At 37.9% G+C, this 13,340-nt stretch overlaps 2 protein-coding genes across 5 annotated transcripts; both read left to right on the top strand.

The window, feature by feature from the left end:
• The first annotated feature begins 4,116 nt into the window (after positions 1-4,116).
• Positions 4,117-7,296, top strand: LOC103440932 (probable protein phosphatase 2C 27). Of its 4 annotated transcripts, none has more exons than XM_070822475.1 (5): positions 4,117-4,293; positions 4,870-5,294; positions 5,396-5,590; positions 5,720-5,925; positions 6,528-7,296. In XM_070822475.1, exons 2-5 carry the CDS (start codon positions 5,016-5,018, stop codon positions 7,084-7,086), a joined length of 1,239 nt encoding a protein of 412 aa, XP_070678576.1. In that variant the 5' UTR covers positions 4,117-4,293; positions 4,870-5,015; the 3' UTR covers positions 7,087-7,296. The 4 variants fall into 4 exon arrangements, with proteins under 4 accessions (XP_070678576.1, XP_070678578.1, XP_070678577.1 ...); XM_070822477.1 differs by having other exon boundaries at positions 4,119-4,288; XM_070822476.1 differs by having other exon boundaries at positions 4,134-4,297.
• Positions 7,297-8,778: 1,482 nt separating this feature from the next.
• LOC103410672 (receptor protein kinase CLAVATA1-like) lies at positions 8,779-12,273 on the top strand. The gene is made up of 2 exons (XM_029102278.2): positions 8,779-11,410; positions 11,821-12,273. The coding sequence occupies exons 1-2, from the start codon at positions 8,815-8,817 to the stop codon at positions 12,138-12,140; spliced, it is 2,916 nt and encodes a 971-aa protein (XP_028958111.2). The 5' UTR covers positions 8,779-8,814; the 3' UTR covers positions 12,141-12,273.
• The last annotated feature ends 1,067 nt before the right edge of the window (positions 12,274-13,340 follow it).

Genomic DNA, 13,340 nt, shown 5'->3' with positions numbered 1-13,340 from the left:
ATCTGCCTTTCCGAGTAACTTGTGTTGCTTTGAGTGTACTGATATAATTGTGGTTTTGGGTTTGCAATTTTGCTTACGGGTACGATGAGGTTATGGGCAAGGCAACTGGAGTAAGTTTTGGGTTTGCAATGTTCATAGCTAAGTTTACTTCCATGACCTTAGGAATAAGCTTTCTTTGCTCGCATCCTCGTGAAGGAAGTCATCCATGTCTCGGACTGCTAATCAATTATTTCAATTTTGTTCATCTTATTTTTAATTTGATTGGATGAGTTCCTCCCTGTCCCTTCAATGCCGTTTACCAAATTTACATTGAAACCACAACTTCGCTCATTTAAGAACAATTTGGGAGCTTAATATTGGGGGAATTAGGTAAGAGATGGATGGTGAATGGAGGAATGAAGTTGGGAACGCTGGATTAGGAGATGAGCGTTGATATCACCCTTTTTAATCCCCTATTAACGGCTCACGTGTTTGCCATGTTGATGGAAAACTTCAAAATTTAACGATAGTGGTATAAATAAATGTTTTACAGGGAAAATTGGCAAAATTAAAAGTTGAAGGAGGAAATTGACAGTGGGGTATAAGTTTAAAGGAGCAAATCGACAAATACCTCAATTGTTTTTATAGCATTATGTATCGTAGTGTTAACCTTTCTAAAACGCTATTAGCTCTTATTATAACATTTTTTGCATACTAGTATTTAAAAGTGACCCAACAGAATATACAACAAAAAAAGATCAACAAACATAAAATCCGAATACATGCACCGAAATCCCCTAGTAGTAAAAAATATACAAAAAAATAGAGAAAAGTTTACAATTTATTAATTGAAAGTATGAAAGATTACAAACCTAGCACTCTAAAGGTGGTACTTACAATATTGATTGAAAGTATGAAAGATTACAAACCTAGCACTGTAATAAAGGTGGTACTTATAATTCTTAGAGTTCAAATATAAAAAAAATCAAACAAATAATATAACAATGAAAATTATAGTCCTGAAAACTTAAATCTCGTTTTCATTAATTAAACATTATTTTGTGGAATTCTAATCCAGCTTGTTGATTTGCATGAAGCTTGTAGATCTCGTCATTCTCTTGAATTCATACTCTATAAGCAAAAACTAACACACCAAATCAAAGCTACATTAAGTTGAACAACTTGAAAAAACGATAACATCCACTTTTAGGAGATGACAAAAGTAAACAATCCCTTAACTTATGAGTCACCAATTTTTCAATGATTTCTTCTTCTTTTTTTATCATTAAATGTCACTTCTTTCATTTTAATCTTTATTGTATTAAATAATCCAATTTATTGGCTACATCAGAAAGAACATAGTGTGGAATCATGAGTCATCTCGAAGAGTATCTCTGATAGAAGTAGCAAATGAGTAACAAATTAAATTTGCCATGCAACAGAGGAAAAAATAGTCTCTAAAGTAGCAACCCAATTACTGAATTGAAAAAGTAACGACCAACCTTTTATATTTACAAGGGCATTGCTACTTGCAGTGCCCGTATAGAGATTTAAAATTATTTGTAATTTGTGTGAATTGTCTCTTGATCAAGAAATTGATCATTGGAAAATATGTACTCATTGTAATAAAAAACTTCATCGCTTCTGTTAATAAAAATAAATAAATAAAAAAGAAGATAAATTTACTAACTCCATTAAAGATACTCTCAAACTCTCTCACGCACCATGCACCCATTCCCAAGTCTCCTCTGCCTTCAAAAGTAGTCTCTCTCTTTTATCAAGTCTTTTGACAAAACCTCACCACCCAAATAATTCGATGTTCAACGTAGATATCCGATTATCCGATTATCCGATTATCCGATCACGTCACGATAAAAACTTTTTATTCAAAGGATAACTTTATTTGAAATAAATTTACTTTTGGGCTTTATAAAGAAACAAAATAATGAATTCAAATAAATTTTCACTTTAAACGATTTGCTCTTTCTGGTCTCCTAATATGTTTCCAACTTGCTAATTTCCCGTGGTCTAACCTATATATCATGTCAACATTTTCCGTTACCATTGACTTAACCTATACTACTCGATTCTAATTAGTGCATGGTAATGCTTTGATTCCCTACTCTCACAATCTCACGTGTGGCCTTATCATTTCTTGTCAATCTCCCTATTTTTTTTCTTTCGATTTCACCTTAGAAAATGAGTTATGTATAAATATATCTCTATCTAAATACAGGATTCACTCTCCCCACAACGTCCACCTTTGCTTAAGGTCCAAACTCAAATGTATAGTTCAACCAGACCGAAGACCAAATACTCCACACAGTTGCTTCAACCACAAGCACAAAATGGGGGCTTTTCAGTCTCACAAGGCTTGGAACCACAAGCATTGCTGTAGCCGCATTGAGATACATCCCAGAAGTGTGACAGAAACAGTCCTAGACCGCTCGTGAGGTGCTACCCACCGTGTGGACAGAGTGGAAAGAGGGGGAACATGGTCGTGGCACGATTAGGGTCTAGTTGGACGAAGGCATATGTTAGAGACCATGTGACAAATGAGAGGTGGGCGGATTGTCCTCCTAGTTTCTGAGCCGCCATTCCTCCCAGGACTAATTGGGAACAGGTGTAGCCATAGTAGAATGTAGAGAGGATGGTGCCTCTGCTGGATTGACTCACCAGCTGCATCGGCTGCTGCTGTGTATGCAATTGAGAAGCCTACTCTTTCTACATAGCAAATGCATGTGCTGATGAAACGTTAAAGTTACAATCATATAAAGCCTTGCAAAAATATTCCACATATTATACTTACAAAAAAAATGTGCACAGTTTTGAAAATATATAAGTTTTTTCTAATATAGAAGAAAATCCATGGAAATTGTAAATATGAATCAAAACCCATGTTATACTTACTAAAAAGAATTTGACAAAAGGTATGGAGCCATAACTATATCATGGACACAATTGAATTGGTCAAGTTTGAGTAAATGACATATATAGCTCATCAGCCCTTAATAAAAAATGTAACATTTTATTGTGGCATGGATGAATTACCTATATATAATTTAGATAATTTCAAATGTGGAGATTTCATTCATAACGGGTTGAAATCGCATAGGTTAGCCACACCTAAAACTTTCAACATGTGGGGATTGAGAAATATAGACTTTTTTGTCGATGAATTATCTTGTGTCAACGAAGATATCCAAGAATTTCTTGTGTTGGTGAGTGGTCTAAATCTCCCCTGTCAAACACACAATATGTTATGAAAGTGCCCTTTAATTTCTTGGGCTTATTAATGTGAAAATGAAATTGTGGAAGGCCTTTCTTTTTAATATCTCAGGGCAGTGCTATTCATACATTCATTTTTACTTTTCATATATGTTATTTAATTTTTGACCGTTGGATTGAATGAATTAAAGAAAATCACTGTAAAAAAAATTAATAAGAGTGTGTGGGAAGAAAAAATGGATGTGTGAACAACACTTTTGTATTTATTGTGGTTGAAAGGAAACATGATGATCAAAATCCTAAAAAGTCGTCAGTCAGTACTATAGTCTCGTGGCTGACAATTCGATAACAAATTAAGTTACTCATTATGTGGTTTAGCTGAACTTCTCTCCCCCTTAATGTAAAAAATATCGATGTGCTAAAAAAAATCCTAAAAATCCAAAATATAATTAGAGAAATTAAGTTATCTCATCCATGAAAAATGAAATTACAAATAATGTGATGTGTCTGGATGGCATTGGTGTGGAATATTTAGGAATTAGAATCTCCACTTTCTGCAAAAACCTATTTTCCAGTTTACCGCTTTGAAAACATGAATAAAAAGATCGGCGCCGTCAACTACCAGTTTTTCCACGTTTGGTGAAAATCGTCAGTCCTCATCCCGCCGTCAATCACCAACTGTTCTAATCCAACGGATGAAAAAACACCCCAGCCGCAATTGTTGAACTCCCACCACGCTCGCTTCCCAACATCCGGTTACCAACCGAAATATCAAAACCCCACCCCCGCAACGTGTCGGTTTCGCAGCTGGCCGTATCTACGAATCCACCGGGCGACCCGCAATGACCGGTTGAAAAGCACACGTAGCCGGTTGCCCTTTGTTTTCTTCATTCATCAGACTCTTTCAACATCAAATCGTACAAACATATCAAACCAAAAAATCTTTTTAAATAAAAAAATAAAAACCATTTTTCCAATTTTTGAGTTGAAAGGTTCGAGGGTTTTGTGGGCTTGTTTGTTCCCATCAATTTCCAATTTCTCTTTCAGGATCTTTGGAGGTTTTGTCAAGCTAACCAAAACAGTACGGCAAGTATTTTTCATCTCATAATCTCATCACCCACCTACTATTTTCTCCAGATTTTATCTTTTTTATGTGTAAAGTTTGAATCTTTATGGCTGAAAAGTTGCAATCTATGGTGTGTGATTGTTATTGGGGATTTTGAGTAAATAGTTTTGTTAATTTGGGTTTTTTTTCTGCCTAAGTTTTTTGCTTGGTCTGTGATGGTTTCTGTATTTGGATTTGATTTTTGTAGTTCTGAATCTATTGAGTTATATGATTTGTTTAGTAAAAATGATAGCTGTGGACTTTATGCTTAACAAAAATAGAATAAAGTCATGATTTTTTTTATTGGTTTGTGTGTTTTATTCCCTGAAATTTGATATGGTTGTGGCTGATTTGGTGGTTTGGATTGAGATATGGATTTGTGGGTAGTCCTGGAAATTTCAAAGTTGTTTGCTTTTTAGGGAGTTTACAGTTTCCAGTACAATTTAGGATTGTAGCTTGTGGTTCAATTGATTACCTGGGCTGTTTGATCTTTTAACTTTTAGCTCAACAAGTTATTGAGAAGTGAGTTGAGAATTTTCTGGTAATTTTCTGCTCAGGTACCCAACAAATAATCTGAAGAAACAACGCAAAAGGAAGACGAATAATTGAAGCTGTTGCGTGGTATTATACTGGGTCTGTTCCTGGTATTGAAAATTTGTTTGCTCGAGAATAGTACGAAGCTCCTGAAGTTCGAACTTGTTCTATGCGAAAAGGAGTGTTTGAAAGGGTATACTTGAGGTCCAGTTATTTATCCGGGGGTGGATTATGTTTTGGGGAGAAAATGGCTGCAGGGACTGATTACCCGCAGGCACTTTCCATGTTGGATGGCAGTTATAGGAAGGAGAACGTTACTGTTACAAGAGAAGAGAAATCAAGTACTTTTGAGAACTTGAAGCAACCGAACATTGGCAGACCTCCTCGTCACCTCTCAGCTATTAGGTGTTGCGTGAGCTCTGCCCAGTTGGCTCCTGCAGCTGAAGTGGTGAGATTGACTTCAATCAGCTATAACAATTGCAGTTTTTATCATTCATTTCATATTAAATGGGCAAGAAATTTGATGTTGCCTTTTCTCTCCTTGCTTAGGAGTTGGATATTGGGATTGTTAGCTCAAATTCCCCATCAGATAGTAACTCAGCTTTTGTACCTGTTTTTCGCTCTGGAAGCTGCTCGGAGATTGGACCGAAACCATATATGGAGGATGAGCATATTTGTGTAGACAATATTCTTGATCATCTAGGTGCAACTGCGAACTTCACTTCTCCTGGAGCATTCTATGGGGTGTGTAATTTAATCAATGAACAATATGTAAAGTTGTGATCATAAACTTTAATGCTACTTTCATGTGATTTTTCTGAGTCTACAACTACCTGATGTGCCATTATGTGTCAACCTTTCCTTCTATCACAGGTTTTTGACGGCCATGGTGGTACTGATGCATCTTCGTTTATCAGAGAGAACATTTTAAGGTTTATAGTTGAGGATCCACATTTCCCGTTCTGTACTAAGAAGGCTATGAAGAGCGCTTTTCTAAATGCTGACCTTGCTTTTGCTGCTACCAGTGGTCTTGACAGTTCTTCTGGTACCACTGCACTTACGGCCCTCATCTCTGGAAGGTGAGACCTACTATTATTCTACCGTGTCTTTTCTTATCTTTTGTTGCTAAAGTGATTTCAAATTGTATTGGTGTAAACACAATCATGCCCTTGCAGTTCTGTCTATGAATGATTGTATATTAGTTTTCGTAAGGACTCCGTGTAGCATACAGGATTTTTTTTGTTTTTTTGGGTTGTTGGAAACAAATTTTTGAACAATTGCTAATGAGCAATTTTGGTTAATGTAACATTTGAATTCTATTGTGATCCTTCTATGTTATGAGCTATCAAAATTTCATCTTTGCCAACCACACTCCTTTCTGTTGTCATCCATGGTGCTTTTATCCAGGAATACTTTCATGGCTGTACAACTCCTGGAATCAATATAGAGGCTTGTAACATGGTAATAAATGTTTTAGTTGGAGGAAGTGGGTCACTTTTTAAACGCTTCCATTGTGCAATAGATGTCCGGCTATAACATATAAGTTGTATCCAGGTAAACTTGGCAAGTTATTCTGTAAGAACAGTGTATTGAAGGCTTGTAGGATTTGACCAGAGTTTTCTTCCTGTTGTGTCTTTACAAGTGGCATCATTGTGATTTACATATGATTTCTCCTTTTCAGGGCGATGCTAATTGCAAATGCTGGAGATTGCCGAGCTGTGCTGGGAAGAAGAGGTAGGGCAATTGAGCTTTCCAAAGACCATAAACCCAATTGTGCCTCCGAAAGAGTGAGAATCGAGAAACTGGGAGGCATGGTGTATGATGGCTACCTCAACGGTCAATTATCTGTGGCACGAGCTCTTGGGGACTGGCACATGAAAGGCTCCAAAGGTTCCTTGTGTCCCTTGAGTGCAGAGCCAGAGCTCGAGGAGACAATTCTGAGCGAGGAAGATGAATTCTTAATCCTAGGCTGTGATGGGTTGTGGGATGTGATGAGCAGCCAGTGTGCAGTCACGATGGCAAGGAAAGAACTTATGATCCACAATGATCCCGAGAGATGCTCAAGAGAGCTGGTTCGGGAGGCACTCAAGCGCAATACGTGCGATAACCTGACGGTGGTAGTGGTATGCTTCTCGCCAGATCCACCCCCGTTGCTTGAGATCCCAAAGTTAAAATTCAAGAGGAGTATATCGGCGGAAGGCCTGAATCTTCTGCAGGAGGTACTAGATAGTAAATCATGATCAGATTTGATGATCAATCACAGTTTGTGGATGATGTTGAATGATCAGGTTTCTTTTTTCTCTTTTATTTATTTATTTATTCGTAATGCCATCAATCAGCCAATCTTTGCTTGTTTTGATCTGTCTTGGGATCGAATTAATTCTGTTGGCTTTTGATTGAAATTTGTTGTACATACTAATATAGTGAATAAATCAGCTTCTTTCTTTTTCCTTCGATTTCTTGGCATCTCTCACGTATCTAAATGAAAAACAAATGCATCATCAAACCACAAATTTCGACTCCGTTCGTCTGCTGAGATTCAAAACATGTGCTTGCGGGGATGTCAGCGGAGCTCTCCTGTATTCAGTTATAATAACTTGAACGCAAAAGATGCAGACTCGGGAAGGAGACTAAGACAAGCTTTCATAAAGGCCTCATTCTTCCGACAAAGTAGGGGTGCAATTTGTAATGGGTTTGCGATTTCTGATAATAAAATTTCTGAATCCGAATATTTTCGGAAAATCAGAATGAATTTAGCAATTTCGGTAACTCCGAATTTCTAACCTGAATTTTTCTTAAGTGTTCCAAACTTATATTGATGAAAAAAAAAATCTTCCGAAATATTCTGAATTCTTAGTTATGTACTCAAATTATGTATTTTATTGTCAACTTTTGTATTTTAGTGTTAGTTTTAGATATAGTTTGTTCATTGTTTTTATATTAAACATACTTATATATATCAAAATGGATAATCATACTAGTATGCCACCAAATAAATTACATGTAATAAAAAAAGCCGAGAACACTCGAAAACTTTTAAAATATATGAATCCGAATTACGTTCCAAAATTTATGAGATTACTCCAATTACAAAATTTCCAAATTTAAAAATTATGTTCCTATCCGACCTTATTCCGAAATTTGGGAGCGAAAATTGGAAACTTGGTTTTCAATCCGATCCTTCCTAAAAGCATCCTTGCGACAAAGGATAGTCACATACCAATTTTGATGGATTTTTATGCATGGATTCATGTGAAACACGCTTATGAAAGTCCGTTAAGGACTCTTTGAATGTCTGGTGTGAGACTCTTTTGTGTTCATCAATGTTTAATATAATGTATGTTCGGCTCATTTCGGTAAAACTTAACAATGAATCTCAACAATACTTGATATGGGCTCCCGACAACACTCCATGAACTATGGCATACGTTGACATGTATACAACATGATTGGACATAGGATGAAAATCCACTAAATTGGCCAAATGATTGCACGCTTTGTACGCTGTTTATCTAAACAAACTTGAATGTTTTATTTTAGCAGCCCTTAAAGTTCGAACATAAATCGGCCAATACTGATCAATGCTCCAATTTCTTCTTTCTTCTAACATGTAAATTGGCAGCCTCAAATATTTTGATAAGGATTCTATCATGAAAAACTTGGGTCTACAATTATGAAAGCGTGCAATTGGGATGAGACGCAAGCAAAAGCTCTCTCACCATGAAATAAATTAGACCTACTACACATTGACTTCAGTGTGAAAATTAAAATTACCGCAGAAACACTGAAAATTCTAAAAATAATCCTTTTTGTCCTACTCCTACCCACCCACTTACCACATTTCCAACGTAGTACTACTCTATTATATAAAAAAAATCATGTAATTAACATAAATTATGAACTAATCACGAATTCACGTACGATCAAGAAGAAAGAACTAGCTAGTGGCCACTGATCAGTGATCACCGATGGAAAATAAAAAATTTAAGAAGCTAATATCCGCCTACATTTCCTTCATCATATTCCTTTTGTTCCCATCATCGCCGTGCGCCGACGACCTCGACGCGCTACTGAAGCTCAAGAAGGCCATGAATATTACCGGGTGGGAGCCCTCCGCCCAGCACTATTGCTCCTTTTCTGGAGTTTCATGCGACCAGCGATCACGAGTGGTTGCTCTTAACGTCTCAAATATGCCGCCCGTGATGCATCGAGGCTCGATTCCAGCAGAGATCGGGCTCCTAAACAAGCTCGTGAACCTCAACCTCGCCGAAAACAACCTCTCGGGGAGGCTTCCCACGGAGATGGCCAACCTGACGGCGTTAACGCATTTGAACATCTCAAACAACTTCTTCAGCGGCACGTTCCCCGGAGAAATCACTCTCGGGATGACGGAGCTTGAGGTCCTTGACGCCTACAATAACAACTTCACGGGACAGCTGCCGCTGGAGCTCGCCGCCAGCTGTACAAAGCTCAAACATCTTCATCTGGGAGGCAACTACTTCACGGGAAACATTCCCGAAAGTTATTCTAATATCCGGAGCTTGGAGTATTTAGGCCTCAACGGCAATTTTCTCACCGGGAAGCTCCCGGCAAGCTTGGCACGGTTAAAGAACCTCAAGGAATTGTACCTAGGGAACGATAACAGTTACGAAGGCGGGATTCCACCGGAGTTTGGATCGCTGCCGTTGCTGAAAGTGCTCTACATGGCCAGCTGTAACCTCACTGGCAAGATTCCCACGAGTCTGAGCCTTTTGAAGAATTTGCACTCGTTGTGTTTACAAGTAAATCGGCTCGGTGGTTTTATACCACCGGAACTTTCGAGCATGGCGAGCCTCGTGTCCTTGGATCTCGCCGAAAACGAACTCACCGGAGAAATACCCGAACGGTTCTCAGAGCTGAAGAGCATTAGGTCCATCTATCTGTATTGGAACAATCTTTACGGTCCCATACCCAAGTTCATCGGTGACCTTCCTCATCTGGAGATTCTTCATCTGTGGGGGAACAACTTTACATTCCAACTACCCGAAAGTCTTGGCCAGAACGGCAGGCTTACGGACTTGGATGTCTCCGGAAACAAACTAACCGGGTTGATTCCTCGGAATTTGTGCTTAGGCGGGAGGCTGAGGACGCTGATTCTGATGGATAACAACTTCTTTGGGCCCATTCCGTTGGAGCTCGGCCAATGCAAGTCTCTTGTCAAAATCCGAATGAAGAAAAACCGAATCAGCGGGACTATTCCTGTTGGGATCCTCAACTTGCCGAGATTGGGCATGATTGAGATGAATGATAACTGCCTGTCCGGTCAACTTCCAACACAAATGACAGCGGGCACACTCGCAATCCTCTCGCTTTCTGGGAATCAGATTTCGGGGAGGATCCCACCCGCAATTGGAAACCTCAACAACTTAACAACTCTCTCGCTGGAGATGAACCGATTTTCTGGGAAAATACCAGAAGAAATCTTCAACTTGATAGTGTTATCAAAAATCAACATCAGCGTCAACAAGCTCGGTGGCGAAATTCCAGCTTCTGTTTCTAATTGTTCGTCTCTAGGGTCGCTTGATTTGAGTCGAAACAATTTGGTCGGCGAAATCCCAAGAGGGGTAGAGAAGCTGAAACTAGTTTATCTTCTGAATATGTCTCGGAACCGACTCACTGGCCAAATACCTGACGGAATACCCGGCATGGAAACCCTTACAACTTTGGATCTCTCTTATAACAATTTCACCGGTAGAATCCCAACCAGTGATCATTTTCTGGATATCGCGTCGTTTCGTGGGAACCCCTATCTCTGTACCAACGTCTCACGCCCGTGTTCCTTCATTAACAAGAAATCTCAAGACCACAATGTGTTTGGTTCCTCCAGGCTCGGTCTTATGATCATCGCTGGACTACCTGCGGTTCTCGGTTCCCTACTTATCCTGCTTCTAGTATTCCTACTGATAAAGGTTTGTACAGGAAGAAATATTCAAAAATCTAGTGGTTGGAGGCTCACATTGTTCCAGCAGCTCGACCTCAAAGTCGAGGACTTGCTACAGTGCATAAAGCAAGAGAACATAATAGGCAAAGGCGGTGCTGGGATTGTCTACCGGGGAACCATGCCAAGCGGCCTTGACATAGCAATCAAACAGCTAGTAGGATCATCAAGTAATAGAGGGCAAAGGGATCATGGATTTGCAGCGGAGATTAAGACGCTGGGGCAAATCAAACACCGAAACATAGTGAGGCTTTTGGGACACATGTCGAACAATAAGGACTCTAATTTGTTGTTGTACGAGTACATGCCTAATGGTAGCTTGGGAAAAATATTGCATGGGGAAAATGGAGGGGAACTGCAGTGGGAGAGGAGGTATAAAATTGCAGTGGAGGCTGCTAAGGGATTGTGTTATCTACACCATGACTGTTCACCCCTGATTATACACAGAGATATCAAGTCCCATAACATCTTGTTGGATTCAAACTTTGAGGCTCATGTTGCTGATTTTGGGCTCGCTAAGTACTTTCATGGAGTAGCAGCTGATTGCATGTCTTCATTTGCTGGTTCCTTCGGTTACATCGCCCCAGGTCCGTAATCTATTTCATCTTCGATTAATTAATTAAAGAATTGTTTGATAACTATTTTAATATTCAGTTTATAGGGTTTTTAGTTTTTTCCTTCATTAAAATCGAAAAATTAAAACTTGTTTGATAACGGTTTTTAATTTTCAAATAAAAAAAATGAAAAATGAAAACTGAAAACCAAAATCTAAAATATGTTTTTGTGAGTTTTTACATTCTGACTTGATTTTGAAATCAGATTTCATTTGTATAAAAGATAAAATAAATGTAAATGAAATGATTATCAAAAGCTCCGTACCTTCACCAAACACGTCAAATATAAAAAAGTTTCTTGTTAGTCAAGCATCTATCTAGCTAGACCTGTTTTTTGGTCCTCTAACAATAATTTTATTTTATATGATGGTGCAAACGTACAGAGTACGGTTATACACTAAAAGTGGATGAGAAAATAGACGTGTACAGTTTTGGTGTGGTTTTGCTGGAGCTAATAACAGGGAGGAAAGCAGTGATGAACTATGAAGACGCTATAAGCTTAGTGGGTTGGGTGAGGAAAACTACCAAGTCGTTGTCCAGTTCATCATCGGTTCTAGCAGTGGTGGATCCAAATCTCGCCGGATACCCCTTGGCGGCTGTCATACATTTGTTCAAACTGGCAATGCTGTGTGTCGACAACGACAGCTCTGCAAGACCTACGATGAGGGAAGTAGTTCACCTGATCAGTAATCCTCCTACATAGTCTTCTCCAAGCATAGTCAATCTTAATTTAGATAGGTTTTTGGGATCTAAAGAACTATAATTTTTGAGCGAGTTGTAGTGTAGCAGAATAATGCTCATATATTTGAATTGTCTAAACTGGTATTGTTGAAGAATGTGTAAAATGATATTTTGTACACATTTATTTGTACCACATCCCTAATGTCTAATATAAGTGTGACCTATTGATACTGATGGATTCTTTCCTCTATTAGAGATGTGGTATATACAAAATGTGGTGAATGTAATTTTACTCTGGTGATGAGTGTTTCAAAAAACTAAAAAGTAGGTAATAGTTACACCACAATGGCGACAAATGCATTAATATAGATATATTTGAACTTTTATCACTATTTTTTCATTGGCAACACCATTGTCACCCAGCAACAATTACCAAACTAGTCACTAACTAGAGTAGCTATTGTTCACTTTTCTTGTAGTGTCTCCAAAAATTAATTAGGTTATTGTTTCTAATTGATCATAAACGTGAGTTGAAATCTAATGTCTACCTATATTATAAAGATGATCAACGATGTTATGTTTATCATTATCGTGTGCCTCGATAACATCATTTGATTATGCCTCGTTTCACACATGAAAATCGTGCATCCCTCCCTTTACGTAAAGTTTTGGTTTGAATTCTTAAAAGTTTTGCAGATTTACTTTACGTAAAGTTTTGGTGTAAATGAATTGAATTCTTAAAAGTTTTGTTAAAGATCCCGTACTGGATGCTGCGGGGAAATATGTTTCAGGGGATAGAATTGACTTCATTGACTTTGACTAACTTTAGCACATTTACTTGAAGACTTAGCTACGACTCAATTTTGTCCAGAGTTGAGTGCAGTTAGACAAGAAACATGATTGGACCATAAATTATTTTTTAAATTAAATGAAACCTTTTGTATTAGTTTTTTTTTAAATTTTTTTACAAATTAATAAAAAAATTAATGCATTTTTTTGTTGAAGAAATTAAGCATTTATTTTAAGTTAATTGTGTTACAAAAAATAAATTGTATATTTTCCAAAAAAAATAAAAATCCTACTTAAACACTAGCTGGCACTGGTTCAGGCTAGCAAGATGGCCGCCCAGGTCCCCAGAAAATCAGGGCACCATAAGTATTAAGTTTCTATTAATATGAGGTTATGTTTCTATTTACATACCATTATGGCATTTTCCATCTAA

Source organism: Malus domestica, chromosome 05 (assembly GCF_042453785.1).
Source record: "Malus domestica chromosome 05, GDT2T_hap1".
Lineage (NCBI taxonomy): Eukaryota > Viridiplantae > Streptophyta > Magnoliopsida > Rosales > Rosaceae > Malus > Malus domestica.
The sequence above is the reverse complement of the archived record's forward strand: the minus strand, read 5'-3'. Positions and strand labels throughout refer to the sequence as shown.

Bases quoted from the DNA above. Each gene is read 5' to 3' on its own strand.
- LOC103410672 (XM_029102278.2), top strand. From the start codon at position 8,815: ATGGAAAATAAAAAATTTAAGAAGCTAATATCCGCCTACATTTCCTTC. The intron at 11,411-11,820 runs GTCCGTAATCTA...GCAAACGTACAG, and splicing joins CTTCGGTTACATCGCCCCAG to AGTACGGTTATACACTAAAA.
- LOC103440932 (XM_070822475.1), top strand. From the start codon at position 5,016: ATGCGAAAAGGAGTGTTTGAAAGGGTATACTTGAGGTCCAGTTATTTA. The intron at 5,591-5,719 runs GTGTGTAATTTA...CTTCTATCACAG, and splicing joins CTCCTGGAGCATTCTATGGG to GTTTTTGACGGCCATGGTGG. The intron at 5,926-6,527 runs GTGAGACCTACT...TCTCCTTTTCAG, and splicing joins ACGGCCCTCATCTCTGGAAG to GGCGATGCTAATTGCAAATG.